Below are 17,848 nucleotides of genomic sequence, written 5' to 3'. Positions count from 1 at the left end.
TGCATCGAGACAAAATGCTTGCGAGCACGAATTCATACGGTAGCATTACTCACAGGGAAACCCGAATCAGTAAAATGGCCAACCGTTGAACATTTGGAAACTCTGGGGCCAAGAAATGACCCGCCTAGATTCGACAACGTGGCCGAGTGGTTAAGGCGGTGGCCTGCTAAGCCATTGGGTTCTGCCCGCGCAGGTTCGAATCCTGCCGTTGTCGTGAGTTTTTTCCGCCGAGCAGGAAAGCTCTCTATGTAGCTTTAGCAGTGTGCCAATTGGTCGAATACCATTCCCAACAGTTAGAATACTTTCCCAAAGCAAGGCAGTTGTTTTCCCTGATCAGGCGTCCGTATTTCCATTTCTCGCCAGCAACCTAGTGATCTCGATGTGAAGGATTCGTTTATGTTTTAACACCACGAGCCTACATACCCCCGTTCGTGGCATGCGTACCGTAATCTAATGTCTCTTCTTAGTGGACATAAAACTGCACATTCCGTTTCCTAATAGAAAGGAGAACTTAGGCGTAGAAGATGGCAGGTGTGGAGTGTGTGACTATCCTGACGGCAGAAGCGACAGTGGACCCAGTGGAGTTACCATTGTGTACCCAGTTGCTTTGTTTTCTCTCGCATCCGAAGCGAGAACCAAGACTCTTTCCAGTTTCTTTTTCTTCCTCTTCTTGCTCCTGTTAAGCCCATCCGTGTCAAAGGTGAGCTAGACACGATTTTTGTTTTTCCCTGGGGCCAGAGGTATCATGCTGCTGTAGTTCCCTTTCAGCGCGACAAAAAGAGCCAGTCCATGAAGCCGCGAATGCTCGTGCCTACTGGGAATATCTTCTTCAATGCGTCTTCATAAAACTTCTCAATCCTGAGGCTGCTCTCTTTCTGTCCGGCACAGTCACCCCCCGGCTTCTTAACGCACGACTACCACATCTTGCACAGAGAAATCCGCTTTTTCCCCTTCAGAAGATGGATTATTTCAGTTTGACGCTATCTTGCCCCTTACTAAAAGGCAGCGCACGGGTCTTTTTCTGCGTAGCAGGAGAAAGAATTTTCTGAGTCAAAATCGGCTTTTTCTGCACTGATGGCGCAACCCAGCTATGAGGGTTTCCCCGCAAGAACTCGCCTGCATTGCATGCTCGTAGCCTTTGGCTGTGGGCTCCCCCTGTCACAAGAGAGAACTCTCTCCCTAAGGGGGGCCACTGCCGGGAAAAGTGTCTGAAGCTGATCCGAAAAGGGGCCCAATTGCTGATCATTTTTCCATCGCTTGCCAGCTTTCGAAACGAGCGATATTCCGATTGGCCCAGACGCGTTGTGCGCCACGCTTTCTCTGCCTGAGGAGCTCACAACCGTCCTCTGGGACTGTAGAGAAATCTGTCGTTTCGTGCTTTCGGTTGAGCCAGCGTCTCTCGATGGTTGCCTGTGTGGGCGTTTATGCACGCTTCAGCGTTCAGCCGCGTCTTCTGCGTTAAGCAGGCTTCCTTCCAGACGGGCGATCGTCCTGCGGGGCCCTACGGACCCTCGCCACCGGCTTTTTTTGGCTGTAGCCGTCGGGTATTTATTCAGCCGTGCTGGTTTCCCCGTCCGCTCCATGTGATGGCTGCCGCCTTTTCCTGCTTCTCCCGTTAACGAGCAGAGCTGCAGTCCTGATTCAGCGGTTTCCGAAACAGATCCTTAGGTGTGCGGCGCCTCGCGGTGGTTCTCCCCCGTCTGCTCGCTTTGCCGAATCTTTGTTTGTCCGTAAGTGGAAATATGTGCCTCGTCAAAATTCATGGAGGAAGGCCTCTGGGTTTTTTCAGTGGTTCCCGCACAGGGCGGTCGATCGTGTGCCACGCGTCGCCTACGCTTTTCCGGTTGTGGTTTCTCTGCTGAACCTTTTCGCATAGAAGCGGCTCGCCAGTCCTCCCTCGACTCGTAGGAAGAGCGAATCTTGTTTCTCACCGACTGTCCATGTAGGGCTCGAGGCGCTCCTCTGGCGACGAGAGGTGCGCCGCCTCGCCCGCCTCTTCCTTCTCTACCCGTCTCCCCCTATCGCTCCCACGGTGTCCCGTCCGGTACAGAAAACGAAGGCGGTAACGCGGGAATTGTTGGATTTTGGGTGCTGTGCCTGCGAGCACACGCCGGAACCCGAGACCCAACATCTGGTTTGGCGATATGCCTTGTTTTTTCTCGCGTCGCCTCGCTCACTCGCGACTAGGATGGGCGATGCCTGTGCTTCTTCCGTCGGAGCTCGTGCGGCAGAGTCGAACCCCCGGGGACCAGGAATTCCCATCTCGGCTTCCCCGGCGCAGGACGGCGCGTTCAACCCGGCGCCGCAGTTGCTCACTTCGGCGAGCGCGCCTGCGGCCTCCGGCGACGATGGAACCGGAGAGTCGCTTCGCGCGCGGAGTGAAAACGAGGATCGCGCTCGCCCAACAGACACCAGGCGCTTGCCTTTGGCGGACCCTAGGGCTCCTCCGTCTTGCTACCCCGTGCGTCACTCTTCCTCTTGGCGAGGCCGCCGTCCTGCGCGGCAGTTCTTTTGTCCCTCCTCCCGGAGTCTGCTCTGGGGCAGCCGCGCCTGCGCGTCGTGTCCCCTCTTTTTGACGCCTTCGACTCTCAAGTACCACTGCAGCAGCTGCCCTTTTGACGCGCCTTCCCTCCGAAACGACACCAGCCGGAGCTCTGCTTGCTCCACCTCGCCGGCCTCGCAGAGAGACAAACTCCAGGACAGTGGAGAAGAAAGCTCGGCGCCGAGTGTCGTGTGCGTCGAAGATGCGGCGCTCGGCGGAGCCCCGGCGGCGCCCACGCGAGCGGACGCCTCTGGCGCCCGGCTCAAAATCACGCTGAGTCCTGACGACGAGCCGTGTATGAGCGCCCTGAAACCTAACACGGACAGCGATGCAGAACGCGGCGAGGCGCAGGTGGCGACCGTCGCGCAGCTCCCTTCCGCAGAGCTTCAATCGCACCGAGAGGCAGCCTCACGAGCGGCGTTCTCGTCCGTCTCGGCCACTCAAAACAACGCGGGCTCAGAAATCGTTTCTCCTGTGGGACGGTCCCAGGGATCACTGGCACCGGCTTCCGCTTCGCCGGCCATGCCGGTCGAGGCTGGTCCCTCCAAGTCGCCAGTGGATCCGCTGGGTGGACGAACCGTCCCTGCGGGTCCAGCTGCGTCGCCCTCGGCAACTGCAGCACCGCCTTCCTCGCGCGAGTCGGCTGCGGGAACGTCGGAGCGTCTCGCAGATGCAGATCCTGCGGGCCTTCCACCGCTAAACAGCGCTCCGCCGTCTGACGCAGGAACGCGAGACGCGTCACGGCGAGGTGACGGGGCCCCGTCTTCTGTTAACTGTGATGCGTGTCCCTGCTGTTTGGACATTTGCGCGAACGAGCAGTGTCCCGAGTGTCTCGCTCTCCGTTCCTTGCCGGACGTGTTGGACGTGACGCGTGATCTTCAGACGCCGCTGTGTTCTCTTTTATCTACGGAGTCCGTGGAGTCGCTGCTCAACGCTTCTGCTCCATCGTCTGCCTTCGACTTTTGCCAAGAGATCGCGCAGGAGTCCGCGGAGAACCTTTGCTTTGAGACCTCTAGCGGCCCGACCACGCCTCCCCGGCGTGTAGAGTTCAGGCGCCCTGCGTCAACGCCAATACTCGTGCGCGGCGTCAGCTGGAGCTCCCCTGGCAGCGCAGCTTCCGCCGGTCCCCGTGGCTGGCTCTCCACGAAATGTCTCAAAATCATCTCTCGTGAACCTGCGCCAGAGTACACGCTGTGCCAAGTCGCCCGCCACTGTCGGAGTGGGGGCTGCTGGCTGGTTGCGCACGATTGCATCTACGACGCGCTTCCCATTCTGTCGATCCACCCCGGAGGATCTGGGTGTCTGCTTCGGAAGGCGCAGCAAATGCAGGACTGCAGCCGAGACTACGATTTTCACTCGCGCCGCGGGAGGCAGCTCTGGGAGAGACTTATGGTGGGGCGAGTGAAATTCTGTCCTGGATGGGACAGGCGACAGCGCGAGGGGAACGGGGACGGAGCGGCGCAGGGTGGAGCCGACGCGGAGATGGCCGAGCAGTTCCGCATCGCGACTGGCACCTCAGGGATGCGGCGGGCTGTTCCGCGAAGGCTTTCTTCCGCAGAGTTGCAAGATGTTCCTGTGAACAAGGACCCAAGCTGTGAACTTGAAGAATCCACCTCGCCAACAGACGAGTCGTCTACGCGGAACTGGTGTCGTGTGCAGTAATCGTCACTTGTTGCCGTTTTTCTAGTCGCTCTCATAATGGCGTCTTCGCCTCCGCAGAGCTGGGCGTCGGGGGGAAAGGAAAGTGCAAACCGTCTCGCAGGCAACCTGTTTGTGTACTGCGCCCCGCACAGCTTGAGTTTCATGCGCGACGCCTCCAGGGGCGATTAACGCCTGCGCACGTATCGGGCCTCGATGCGTCTTGGGCTTCGCCCTATCCCCATCACGTGTCTGGCTGAACGAACGAATCAGGATTTGATGTATCTGCCAGGATCAGTTCCGTGTAAATCTGAGGTCTCCCTCTTGTTCGTGAGGACGCTGGAGAGGCGTCCATGGCCTGGCGCGCTGGGCTCGAGACTCTGCTTTCGGCATTCGCTGAATACGCAGGAACACAATTCCGATGGTGGGTCGGCGTCGAAGGTCTTTGGTGTGAAGCAACAGACACGCAGGAATTCTGGTCACGGGAAGCCGTTTCCTACGTGTGTTCAAAGCACCTCGGCAAAAGGTGGAAAAGTACTGGATTTCCGCGGAGTGCATACTAACGTGGCGAACGGAGTGTGCCCGTCAAAGACGGGTTCTTCTGGTGACGCGATAACTGACGGGGTTGCGGAGTATCTGCGTGGTGTGTCGCGTGCAGCAGATAACACACTGGTCTTCGTGCGGCATCGGTTACAGAATATACAGACGAGAGCCGCGAAGGACGTGGAGTCCGATTTGCTAGGTCACCATCATCTTCATGGTGGAGACGATGGGTTAAACAGGTTTCGGATGCAATGGTTCCGAGCTTGTGCCGATGGTGTTTTAAAACAGAAGCGAGGGCGGGCGCCAAGAATTCCTTAGCGTGGCACAGCTTCATCCTGACGGTGAGCGCCGCGACGGTGGACAGGCGATCCTGCTTTTGACCGTGTTGGGACAGAGCGACGCATCTGCGTCCCCTGAGGAATTCAAGTTCTTTCACAGGCGCGGCGACACGCGCGCTCTTCCTGTAGGAATGCATATGACGATGCAAGAGAGATGGCAGAAACAGGCCAGTCTCGTTTCAACAAGGACAGGTCGGAGCAGCCGAAAGAAGCTGCCGGGGGCTGGACCCCACAGGGGATTCTCCCACTACATTGTTCACCGAGAGCAGACGATGAAGTAGAAAACGCCGAAGCGGGGGGTGGAGAAGGAATCTGGTTGCGTATGTTCGCAAGGCAAGTCCCATCGAAAATATATACAGGTGGAGGAGGAACGCGGGTTTTGATCTCTCCCAGGGAATGTCGTCTTGTAGGACATCAGCCTGTACGCCACGTGGCGCAGCCTTACGAGGAAGGCAGCCGGCGGTGTGGAGAGGAAAAATGGAAGATGAGGGAGTGGCGGTACTGAGGGAAACAGGGAAGACCCCAGAAACGTACAAAGCGAAAAAGGAAGAAACCCTGATCATGGGTTGGGGCAAGGGCCACGGCTCGGGTGTCAAGGCCATGCTAGTAGCAGCCACTTTTTTCAATTTTGTATGGAGCAGTCACGGATGTGGAAACCGGGTATTTGGTAGACACGGCGATTGATGGAGGCAGGGTTTCTTAGGGACTGGCTGCTTCCCTGACGGGTGATGCCGATCTTGCTCGGTGTTTCGAGAGTGCGCAAAGGCAGCGCGTGTATACGCGCGCTCTGTGTGGCTTGGATGGTCCCTTTTCTGAATGAAGTTAACAAAAACGACTATCAGCCAATGCCATATATGTGAGCATCGGAGGGATAGTCGCGATGTTCTAAGCAGCGCTTGTCGGTTTCTTTTGACGGTTTCCTGTATGGTCAAATATGCTTTAGGAGTTAACAAAGGCTACAAAATATAACGTGGCGAGCGGGCACGTGTGGTGCGTGCAGTTCAACACGATCGCTTAGGAGAAGCAGGTAGCTTTTCCAAATCGACTGCATTTAGAACTGGCACGCGTCACGAACACGCTTTAGGTATATGGTCCGCTGATGTCCACCCTGAATCGTATCCCCATATTTGATGTATTCAATAACAGCGGGTGCAGGTGAAAACTGTGCAAACGGGAATCTCGCGCTTACGAACTCTTTTATCTTCCCCAACAGTAGTACCTAGAATTTGGCGATGGTTCGAGAACGCAGCTACAGGGTCGGACTGATCTGTGCATACGGTGAAGAGCCACACTCACGTGTGATGGAACGCCAAGATAAATTAACGTTTGTTGAGAAAACGGAAGTGCCATCCGTCGAGATGCCTGATTGTTCGCTGGCCTCGGACTCCTGGCAACACGAATGTCGGCCCTTCAAATGTGATTCAAGTCTTGAGCGCGAAGTTATCGAAAAACAATGAATCGCTGTGGGCGCACTGAGCGTTTTGTCTCCTCGCCCAGTGGCGAACGTGTATAATACTAGTCACGGACGATGCCACCTGAGTTATAAGCGCACGTGCACCTGGAAAATGCGGAAAAGGGGCCAGGTGATACTTTTTTATCGTACCCATGCCTAGGAGGGACACCACCTTCTGCATAACGAATTTCCTCAATCAAGGTAAGCCGCACGGACGGACTCACACGGATACAGTGTACCTGCGCATTTGCCCATGTGATCGATCTCGTCCCTCCACTGGCGATCCAAGGCATGAAGAGACGAATGTGTAGGCGACACTCTGATGGCACGTATCGAGACGCCTTCAGTGCGGGTTCTCATCGGGTGAAATGATGGAGATTCGCTGCCGGCCTAGAAGTGCAACGAGCGTTGGACAGCGTCGATCGGAGAAGAGGTTCTTCATAAACTGTTGGCGTCGTGTCCTCTACCCCCATCGCACGCGCGCTGCCTAGCGATAGTCGAATGATGCCTCCACAGGCGCAACCTGCCTTTCAGGAAGTCTAGGCGTATGCTCTATAATACCAGCCTCTTGACCGAGAGGCACGGGGCCCTCAAGGACGCCAAGAAACAAGCGAACAGACACAGAAAATAGAAACCCTAAGACACAAAAGAGTCCAGATGAAACGCCTCCGGCTTCGTATGCAGCTGGAAGCATTGATGCAGTCGATAAAGCCAACATCGCGCCCGCAGCTGTTCCTTGCATTCCAGCATCAAACATGCGCATCGCCACCGAATGCGCAGGGGTCACCTGGATGGCTGCCGTAGCAGCAGCGACGATAGCGGTAAGCATAGGGACAGCTAGCCACATGGCGAACGCCACGCATGCGCGGAAGCCCTCCTTTTTCATCATGTAGCCGCCACTAAAGCTCTCCGGGAAGTTTGCAATGAAGAGCGAAATAATGAATGCCCACGAGAGCTTATTACCGACAACTCGAAATCCAATCATCATAGCTTCGGGAATAGCGTCGACAAGTTGACTCGCCCACAGAACCAGAGCCACACCCAAGTGGTCCCGTGCTTTTTCGGTCTTCACATCTCTCCTTTCTCGCCGGTCTTTCTGTAAAAGGTGTTCCTCCGCAGCGAGCATATAGAGCTCCTCATCGTTTGCATCCGCCACTTCTGTGGGGATGCGAACGGCGTTCGAAGGAAAATCTGATGAAGATTTTCGATAGTGCCCAATCTTGTCGGCATCTGTAGCATCTTCCATAACTTGCGTGGATTCCGGTCTGTGTCCTGACGGCGATGTCGCGGCCTGGCTTCTTCGAGAAGAATGCTCATTGCAACGGCCGACGGTACCTTGAGTGCTGGCTAGAGAACCCCCCATGGGTACCCAGATCCCCCCGGTGTTTGCGGATCTTTGTCTGGTGCAGGAGGCATCCGCTGGATCATCTTCTTCAGATGCATAGCTCAATAGACTTCGCGTTTCGTATGCAGATTCATCTGCGAGAGATTCGTTGTCGCCCCGTGACGTGATAGCCTTTTCGCAGTGTTTCCCCACATTTTGCACATTTCCGATAATGTCGCCACCTATCCCATTATCATCCCGTGTAGCGACAGCTTCCCGCGTAACGCTTTCGCGCGAACGTCTGTGTACGGCACTACTGATGCGGTTGACCTGGCGATCCAGCCACACGTATAGCAGTGCCCCGACGACGGCAAACGCGATTTGGACAATGAACGCCACGGTCCGTACCGTGTCGTTACCACTGCGGATGTGTTCAATAGCTTCCAAACCCTCTGCATACACCTCAACTGCCACCGCGAAAATCAGTGAGCCTGCCCCCACAGAAAGAAAGAACGCCAGGAGGCGCCTATTCAACTTTCGGTGCAAAATAAAGGCGAAGACGCCTAAAACAGCCCCCAGCGGGAAAGTGGCCGAAGAAAGGAGGGCAAAGATGCCAGCAATCTGCCAGTCAGCCAGATCAATATTCATTGTTAGATCTTATATAGGAGAAGCGTCAGCTGCCGTGACTCATGTGCATGGGGCCGCATATTTGTCCGGTGTGGGCATATGACCAGTCTTTGGAGGGTCGAGGTAGCAGCAGCAGACGAACAATACGGGAATCGAGAACACAATGTTCATGTCGTAAGATAAGTGCTTTCACTCACTGAACGGAGGTCAGAGAAATGACCCTACAACGGGGATGCTGCCGAGCAAGGAGGGAAGGGCCACAGGAGCACCGAAATTCGTAGTCGCGCCTCATCGGCCTCACACTGCGACAATGGGAATACAGCAGCTTGCCATCAAGGTTTGTCAATACCCTGATTGGCTCACGAAGAAGAAGCGACAGTAAGCAAATTCATCTCAGCATCCGGAATTCCATCTGACGGGCACGCAATTTTGCCCGCCAGTTGTCCGCGGTCCACCTCCAAGAACCCTTCCCACTGACACGAGGGAAAAGGGTTCCGGAGACGTGAATAAAAAACAAAGCAAGCGATGACGGTTATGTATGCTGAAAAAGCGGGAGACAGTTAATGGCAATACAGATTCAGTTGAGTCAGCCCTGGCTAGCTGGGCAGGGGGCTGCACATTTCACGTGCCCGACCGCGAAAGCAAGAAAACGATACGGACACGCCCGACCAAATGAACTTGATTTCAGCATTTTCTCTTGAAAACCAGAGACACGTTTCGCCACGCGGTGCAACGAAATGTGCCGTGGCGCCGGCGCGCGCGTTTCTGTTGGTCGCCGGTGCGGAGGCGGTTGGCATGGAATGCGCGCATGCAAGCTTCTTTCATGGGCAACGCAAAGCACCGAGCCGTTTGTCGAAAAATTCTCGGGTGCAGTGGCGTTCATCCGCTGCACCATCAAAGGCGCAGAAAATGGCCAGAAACTGAGAAGCTGGTGAGTACAGCATTCGAATCTTCCACAACAGAACACATATGCTTCATACGGTGTGCTCGTGCTGAGCAGCTGTGATGTGCCACTGCTAACTGATCCGCGTGCATCTCGTGTTCGCGACTCGTCCCGGAAACAACACCACACCCAGCCCTCCTAGCAAGGTTTCGCCTACACTTGACTGGCAAAAGGGGAAGCGAGTCCAGCATGTGATATGAATAAGCGGTCGTTCCTGTACGGGTTCCACCTTGTTTAGTACGGAAACGGTTTTCTCTGCTATCGGCAGCAGGCCAGAGTGACCTGGTGGCGGGCCGGAGAGACTTGATCCTCACTCTCGGACGAGTCGTGTGGGAAGATCCTTGGCGCAGAACAGCGTCACAAGGACGCATTGCTGGCAGAACTGCTGGCAAAAAACTCTCGTTGAGAGCCATTTGTTTCAGGAAGTAAATAACAATTCCACAAGGTTAATCGTTTCCACAGCATTCCTTTCCGTGGTACTGAAAACATTGCAACAAAAAATGTGAGAAAGTCGTGAACGTGTCTGTAGGTAGAGCCGACAAAATAATGGTTCTTTTGCCCGGAATAGACTCACGGATATACTGAGTGCCCTCGAAACCATGCTAACACAATAGAACTTGGATCCGGTAAACAAAGGCATTCAAGATGCTAAAAGTGTTGGATTTCAATATCCTACCGGTCTTCATGTTTGCTCGGAAACTGTAGTCATTACCACTGTTGGTTTAGTGTAAGCATCCCAGGCACAGACTCATTTGCTACCCAGCTGCTAGGCGTACGTGAGGTGAGAGCACGACTCTGTCCCAATCCAAGGGCAGTGAGGATATTCTTGAGTATTTTGCAAGCAAACACGGTCAAATTTAGAGGTTTAGACACTCCAGAGCCGTTCATGGACATCTCTTTCGTCCAACAGGACTCAGTGACGAACGCAGTATGCACTACTACAATCGCCCACGCTCTCGCGATGACACGCTAAATACATTAAGTATCAAGAATTGCCCCCCCCCCCTCCCCCCGGCACCTGCAACTCAATACGAACGGGCGACAGCCCGTGCGTGTGTCGGCACCTATTTGCTGTCACCCGGGTGACTGCATGCTGAGGCAACTTTTCCTCGTTTTGTACTATTGGAGTTATGGGCACAGTCCACTGCAACCCCCCCAGGCGGCTGTATGGATGGTATACGATCTATTTGAAGAACAATGATGTATATACGGGCTACGAACACGATGTTAATATGTAAAATCGACCGTTCTGTACCCTTTATGAAACAATAGGTTAAGTAAGCAGGGGATTCTGCTCGGGCGGTCACTCTCAACCTACGAAAAAGATGGAAAGCGTGGCTTAGTTTCGTTGTCTTCAGTTGCTTTCGTTATGTCCTGCCACACTTGTGATGCATGCTGCTCTGAATACATCCCACCATTTGGACGAAACTGTGTCCTTTTCCCCATCCAGAGAAGCTCTACGGTTCACAAGCCAAACCAACGGTTGTCGTGTCTGTTAGGAGCATGGCCGTTTCCGAAGATAGACATAGACCGTCACCTGTGGAGCTACAGGAGACAGCGCGCACTGCAAATTTATACGTCTCGGACAAGCGAAGTTTTCGGTGTTTCACGTTGTGGATCGTCCGGCAGGAAATATCTGTCATCGAATCGCGTGTTGCTTCGTCATCAACATGTCGTAAATCTCTGCGTCCCATTGACCTCTGTGACCAACGCGGAAGTGATAATGACCACGATGAGAAAAGGGGTCGCTACCATTCTCACTTTAACGGGGAAGCAACCGTAAAACGAGCACCTGTCGATTCGGAATTGCCAGTTTCTCATTGAAGACCGTTGTTCATCTCTTGAAAAACAGCTGGCGTAGAAGCACGCATATACTGGACTCGTTTGGTGTCCAGAGTGATACCGTCCAAAACCTACTACCAGTGAAGTGGTTTTCCGGACTTCCCGCCTGCTCATTGTCTCTCCGTCTGTACGTAGGCAATTGAAAACGAAAGTCACTAGTGTCACTTACCAACAAAGCATTTTCTCGAGATCTCGGCGACAAAATTTGTTTTCACCCCGAAGTACTGCGTGATCCTGAACTCCAGATTCCCGTTTGCCCACATTGCATAGGACTCATAAAGACACTTGTTATTTCTTTCGGTTTTTTGCTGAAGGAACGGCCGTCTACTGAGTACCTTGGCCACACGTGTAATTTTTGCATGCACGGATCAGTTCCTGTCTGGTTTGGCGGCACATTGCTGCATAAAGCCCCGCTGAAATTGTCCATCTTGCTTTATTACGTTGCACGCTGCCGGGGCAAGTTGAGCGGTACTGAACTGGTGGACGAACGCGTCTTCGTTAACTCCATCGAGGCGTTCAGTGGCTATTGCATCAGGTGTCTGCTCCAAAGTTCCCAGCGTTCGGGAAACCAGCCTCTCCGAGGCGCGAAGGAGTGCTGCCCGCTCACTCTCCTGGAGCAGCCTAGCTTCCTGCAGAAGGAGTTCTGCATCAAGCTGAGCCTGGTACTCAGACACAAAACCAATGCAACAGGAAGTTGCGATGGCGCCGATGTAGAGGAATACGCAAATATAGATGCTCACCGAGTCGTGAGTGGCGAGGAAAGATAAAACAGGCGATGAGTGATGTTCTTTCACCACGGGATGTGCTCGGACAACATCCACGAGAAAAAAAGTGGCAAGTATGAACGCAATAATATTCTCTAGTACGACCAGAACAACTGTGGCCCGAATCGCAGCCTCATTGAGACAACATACCCCAAGTTCACCAACAACAGATGTCAAAACATACACAACGCCGAAAGTGATACAAACGGAGCCGAAAATCTGATGCTGTTGTAGCTCCAACGCCCCGGCGACGATCATTAGGGTGCCATATAACGCGGGGAAGATGTAAACCACCGCTGCTCCCGCTTTCGGTGTGCAGCCCATCGTGCCCGGCTGACGTTCAGCTGGCTTCCGAGAGAACCGCGCAATATAGTCGACTGCCATTCATAGAAGCACACATTGTACGGAAAGTCTAAAGGGAAGAAGATCCTTGAGTGCGAATGGAGTCACTCCGATTTTCGATGACTTTGGCATATTAAAACCGCGTGGAACATACGCCAGCCTTGAGCGGCTGGCTCGCGTAGCCTCCTAGTGTACACGCAGGAGTTCCTGGAGTGTTCATAGAGTCGCGTTGAACTCGACATAGGTATTCGGAACAAAACCGGGTAGCAATCGCCCGGCCCGCCCTCTTTGCTGGGGCCGGGGTGGGAAAATCAGGAAATGTAGCTATGCAAATTGCCCAGGAAGCCGCTGTTCGAGAAACGTCGGCCGGTATCACCACGTTGAAAAACGAGGCACACGGTAGCTCAGACGAGACACGAACGCATGGCGTTCCGACAGGCGGCAGACGGGAGGCAAGCCATCAGGGCTGGAATGTAAGAGTCCTCTATTCCATAGCCATGTGCGGCTGATCTGACAGCTCCTCTGTGTCTGTGGCAACAGCTTTTACCGTTAGAAAGACGTGAGGGCGGCCTGAAAAATGGATTGAGAAAGGTAGGAATACGGACCCTCAAAATGGTGAGAGGAGCTGTAGTCCCGCTTGGCCAGCGCCGGACAAGACGAAGCCATGCACAATCCCTAAAGACACGTTGCGCTCAGAAGCCCGGTTGACAGTTACTTAGCGTCGAAATGTACTCTCTGAGTAGAGTGGTACACTGGACGATCTCTACGAAGGCACGAAAACAGTTCACGTCCCCCGGTGGGCTACATCAGATTCCTTATTTCCTGTCTCATCCAGCCAACACAGCTCACTCGAAAGATCACGAGGCGGCCTCCGTGTCGCCCGCGAGACAGCTGGTTGTGAGCTGCGCGGGCCGCACAAGCGAAAACAACTGGTACGAGTTCAAGTCAAATTGGCCTCATGTCTCGGTTACGTTTCTGAGGAGAGGTAGCACGCAATCGGATCAGTTGTGTTACTTCAGACTCAGCAAAAAATGAGGCTGTTAGGCAAGATCAACCAGAAGCTCCGTCAAAAGGCGATTGCTGACATGCGCATTAAATGATTCCGAGCAGTCCCCACGACAAAACGGAGTCAGCCTCTTAGTGAGTCGACGGTTTCTTCCCCCGTATGCATCCGCATTTCCACAGAAATAAGCGTTACCTCGGTTCGTAACCGATAGTATTTTGTTTTGAGAAATATTCTACTTCTATAAAACACCGTTGTAATCTGCCACTATTCGGTGGCCTCGCAGTTTCGGAGCTTCCTGATATCGCAGCTTCGTTATTTTAGGGTTTCTGAATGATAAACCAGTTCATCGCAGGAGTTGGAAATTTACAGCGTCCACCACGCAATCAGCAGCACGCGGAACCTGAACCGCAGTAAATTGTGATGTGTTCACCCCTTAGGAGTCACACAATGCCACCATGGTACAAGGTATCGTTTTGCGTTTCATCCTGTCGAGCTGTGGATTGGTGGCCACTCGCTCCTTGCTTTTGGCTTTCCCTGGAGTGTTGCTCTAATGCCAAACGGGAAACAGAGTATTTGGCCACGTTTCGAAGAGCCGACGTAAAGTAAAATATGGCTGTTAGAGTCGGAACTCGGCGTTTCAGATGAGGCCGCCTGCTGTTTCCAAGCCGTCAACTACGTCGGCTCTCTTGTCTAACTACACTAGAGAAACACGTTTCGGCGTCGGTGTGTGAATGGAAACAGAGTGCCCAGGTAATGTTTCATGTCAGACAGGAAGGGCGTGTTAGCACCTGTTTCGGGAAAAGCGATGACTACTAACCTTACATTTTGGTTCTGCACACCCAAGTTGCTGCTACACAAGCCGCTGCAAATATGGGCGAGCCATGTGCTGTCTTTGACTTGACGGGTGAGGGAGGGAGATCAGCACCGTAACAAACATCTTGTCACCCGGGATATATGGTTCTTCCCAATGATCACACACTCTTACCTCAATGATTCAATAGCCACTTCACAATGACAGTTGGCGGCATGGGCTTCCGAGATGGTACTGTGGTCACTCATCTGCAACTCCCGTATACAGTAGTTGCACTCGCTCCTTTTGGGATACCATGCTGTTGACACGGTCGGATAGTGACTTTTTGATGATAAATTGCCTGTTAAGCTATTTAGATTGCTTGACTATGGAGAAGGCATTTTGATTCATCTTTGCTGTAAGCAAGCCGCGACGAGAAGTGAAGTTGGAAGCTTTTGCCGTATACTTGCCTTATTCTATTTGCAAGAAAGTCGTTTAACGAAAGGTGATTTCGCGTTGCTGCATTCCAAAAATTGTGACTATGAGGACGCAGAACAGGAATTGTTTCACTGAGGTGAAAACCGACGGCCCCCGTTTCTGTCGAAGCAGGCCGTGCTCGCTGCACAGTGCCGCCAATGACAGTCTCGGGTTCGGACTATTCCTTTTATTTGTTATATTCACTGATTTCAGATGTTCGCAAAAGGTGTTATCCTTCTTGTTTTGGAACAGGGACGAATCAAATTCGATGACGGTGTCAGGGTGCGTAAGGTTGGGATCTTGATACGGAGACGTTCGGGAGGAGAAGCCGTTCATCATCAGCCGGCAGACGAGAAAAACGATGAATGACCAGCGCAGAATGACTTATGTGGCGAAGTTTTGTTTGTACACAGCCGCTTTCCTCGTGTTGTTGAGTTATTACATTAGCCTTCCATCGTCTCTGGCTGGAAAAATCGATGGTGACTGGCTTGATATTTCTGTCGAAGGCGTGGACAATTGGCTGACTTCCCTGCCGAACGCTACAGAAAGCAACCGTGGCACAAGGCTCGATCTTTTTCGTCCGTATTGGAGGAGACTCGCAAAGGCGATGAATTTGCCGGACGTCCCTTTAAGACCGACCGAACCAGTCGATGAGTCTGAATCGATTGACAGAAACGAAGAAAAAAATCAGCTGGAGATGTTGTCCGCGGTGTCTCAGATGGTTGTGGCTTCGAATTCTACCCAACATGGCGGAGCTATAAGCGGCTTCTTACTCTCCCCTCGTGGACTGCCCACTCTTCGTACTCCCTGGGATCCAGGATTTTTCTACGCTGTTCCTCTCAATGGGACGTTTCCAAGGTTCCCTAACACGATTCCACACAGTTTTCCTTCTGCTTCACAAGTTCAGACGTTTCTTGCCAAGATTCAAGGTGTAAAACCCATTCTTGCAGGCGCTTGGCAAGAGCGACGGGAGGCTACCTTCGAAGAGATAGTGCTACCTCCTCAGCAGCCATCTATTTTTAGAAATTTCACTTTGGAGGCATTCCTGTCATGGAGAAGTGCCGTCTATTCAGTTGCGTTGACAAAAGAGATGGTAGTCGAACCGCTGAGGCAGCTTCTTATCGACAACATACGAGCGAAAGGTGACATTTATTTCCATATTTTCCAGTGGTATCGGGAACGTTTCCCCTTGCCACTCATTGTCAATAGTTCATTTCTTCCCTGAAGGTCCCATTCTCAAGCACGATGCTGCAGTGAAGAGCCCTGATAATACTCAATGTTAAGTTTGTCCCGGGACGTTCAGTGAGCAGGCAATATTGGCAGCTTGCGCTGCCCCATGACAGGCATCTGCCTTCGACGTTCGTGCGGATTTTTTCTGTAAGTTTGTGCTCTGTGGCCACCGTATCGCAAGTCACGCCCTTAAGCGGAACATAGTCGTCCTTCTTTCGTTTCTATTGAATTCCTCTGCAAGATGCACCACCACCGGAGCGACTGTTCGCCGAAGCGTCGTGGAAAGACCCCAACAGAAAGAATTCGGTATTTGTTGCCTGTTTACTGCACGTCGAATAGCCCGCACACTCGCATGGAAAGAGTTACTGTACGAGCATCGGCACTATGGCCAGACTGCGGAGTTGTCTCTGTTCATGATACAAAAAACTTCGCACTCAGAGCCTAGCGCGCCCACGGCCTCCTTTCTAATGGAGCGTAAGGTGGCCTGAAACCAGGGTTGTACTGTTTCCATATAGGGCGGCTGTATAGTTTCCTTGCGCAAAGCAATATTAACTTTGTGACAATCCTAGTCTTCATGAGATACCTCCATCTGGAGAGGACGTATGCCAATATAGACCCCGGATACACCACATTCGTGTTTCGGCACACTGTGCACCAACCGTATCCGATGATGGCAGAAGACAGCCGCGAATACGCAGGATAGTATTTGCACGAGATTCACATGATCCATGTACGTCGAGCATTGTAGACAGTTGGGGCAGCTAGGCACATCGCTTCCGTCTGCGCCGGTCGAAAACTTCATCTCAACGCCAAAGCTCAGGCCTTCCCGAATAAATGCCAGGGCATGCAGACCCACAGGCGACATCCCATGTACGATAAACGGCACACCAATATAAAGAATGCTACAGGTTCCTTCACGGCTTTAACGTATGTTGCTGTCCGTCCCATTCAGCTCGCGTATTCTCTGCCAAATGTGGGTTGCTATGCAAGCGAGTGCCAGAATAATTCGGCCGAGGAGAGTGTGGCTAGACGATGCTCGAATTTATTTCACGTGTACGTGACGATATCGATCTTAAGCCAAGCCACAGAATGAGCGGCTGCTTGGTCCACTTGAACAACTCGAGGCATTACTGGCTTCAGTTGTAGATCGAAGATCCGTTAGAGTTCTGCAAGTGGACGCAGCTCTTCCGAAATAAGGACAGGTCAAGGGAGGGGCAACTAGGATGAACGTTGACTTTTTACCGGCTTGATCACTTAGCCTAGCATGTACCGCTAATATCGGCTGCCGCCAAACAGAGCAGTACTTCAACGTCAATATCTCACATCGGTGCGCGGGCAACCACAACCAGGCGATCAGCACCTGCCTGGGTCTAGAGGATTCCCCCTATACGAACGCGGGTCCGTTCCATATTAAACACGTCAGTAAACAGTACAAACCTTTAGTACTGCGTCACTTTACAGACAGCGCTAGACACTCTACAACCGCCCCCTTGGCACCTCGTAAGAGTGATACGCAGAATGTACAATATCTTGAGGCCCCTGCAAATGGCCCGGATAATTTTGTCGGGCCGAGACACAGCTTCATTCCAGAAAAGGGAATCACATGTATCCCAGATCTGTTTCGTTTGCATTCACATGCATGCGTGGATACATTTTAGCTTTGGAAATATTACCTAAATGCACGGAGTTAAATGTACAATTGTTTTTCTATGTTTTACACTACTTGAACACTTTTTGTTTTAAGGAAGCATTTACGGATCCTGTGCAGTATTCTCTCTCGTTGTTAAAAAAACGATTGATAATATAGGGATACACGCAACCACGCTCTCTATGATTGTCTCGCATCTCCACCCCAATGGCTTGCTCGCATCCATGACTGCAACTTGAACGGAATGGACAACCCAGCATTTCACCACACCCACTGACCACAGCCATGCACCTGAAATTCTTTGTGATTAGTTTTAATAATTTCGAATAAATTAGTCTACT

General features: G+C 52.6%; 3 protein-coding genes and 1 non-coding gene across 4 annotated transcripts; 2 read left to right on the top strand and 2 right to left on the bottom strand.

The window, feature by feature from the left end:
- Window positions 1-132: 132 nt before the first annotated feature.
- On the top strand, window positions 133-214 carry NCLIV_t040007. The gene has a single exon. It is a non-coding gene; the product is annotated as a tRNA-Ser (tRNA).
- Window positions 215-2,188: 1,974 nt separating this feature from the next.
- On the top strand, window positions 2,189-4,204 carry NCLIV_008390 (conserved hypothetical protein; the record flags this gene model as incomplete). The annotated part of the gene is made up of 1 exon (XM_003880354.1): window positions 2,189-4,204. One exon carries the CDS (start codon window positions 2,189-2,191, stop codon window positions 4,202-4,204), a length of 2,016 nt encoding a protein of 671 aa, XP_003880403.1.
- Window positions 4,205-7,001: 2,797 nt separating this feature from the next.
- On the bottom strand, window positions 7,002-8,486 carry NCLIV_008380 (putative zinc transporter ZIP domain-containing protein; the record flags this gene model as incomplete). Its single annotated transcript, XM_003880353.1, has 1 exon — window positions 7,002-8,486. The coding sequence occupies one exon, from the start codon at window positions 8,484-8,486 to the stop codon at window positions 7,002-7,004; it is 1,485 nt and encodes a 494-aa protein (XP_003880402.1).
- Window positions 8,487-11,618: 3,132 nt separating this feature from the next.
- NCLIV_008370 (conserved hypothetical protein) lies at window positions 11,619-12,338 on the bottom strand (the record flags this gene model as incomplete). Its single annotated transcript, XM_003880352.1, has 1 exon — window positions 11,619-12,338. The coding sequence occupies one exon, from the start codon at window positions 12,336-12,338 to the stop codon at window positions 11,619-11,621; it is 720 nt and encodes a 239-aa protein (XP_003880401.1).
- Between the last annotated feature and the right edge of the window lie 5,510 nt (window positions 12,339-17,848).

The sequence above is a fragment of the Neospora caninum genome, chromosome III (genome assembly GCF_000208865.1).
Source record: "Neospora caninum Liverpool complete genome, chromosome III".
NCBI classification, from domain to species: Eukaryota; Apicomplexa; class Conoidasida; order Eucoccidiorida; family Sarcocystidae; genus Neospora; species Neospora caninum.
This window is presented reverse-complemented; position numbering and strand designations above follow the sequence as displayed.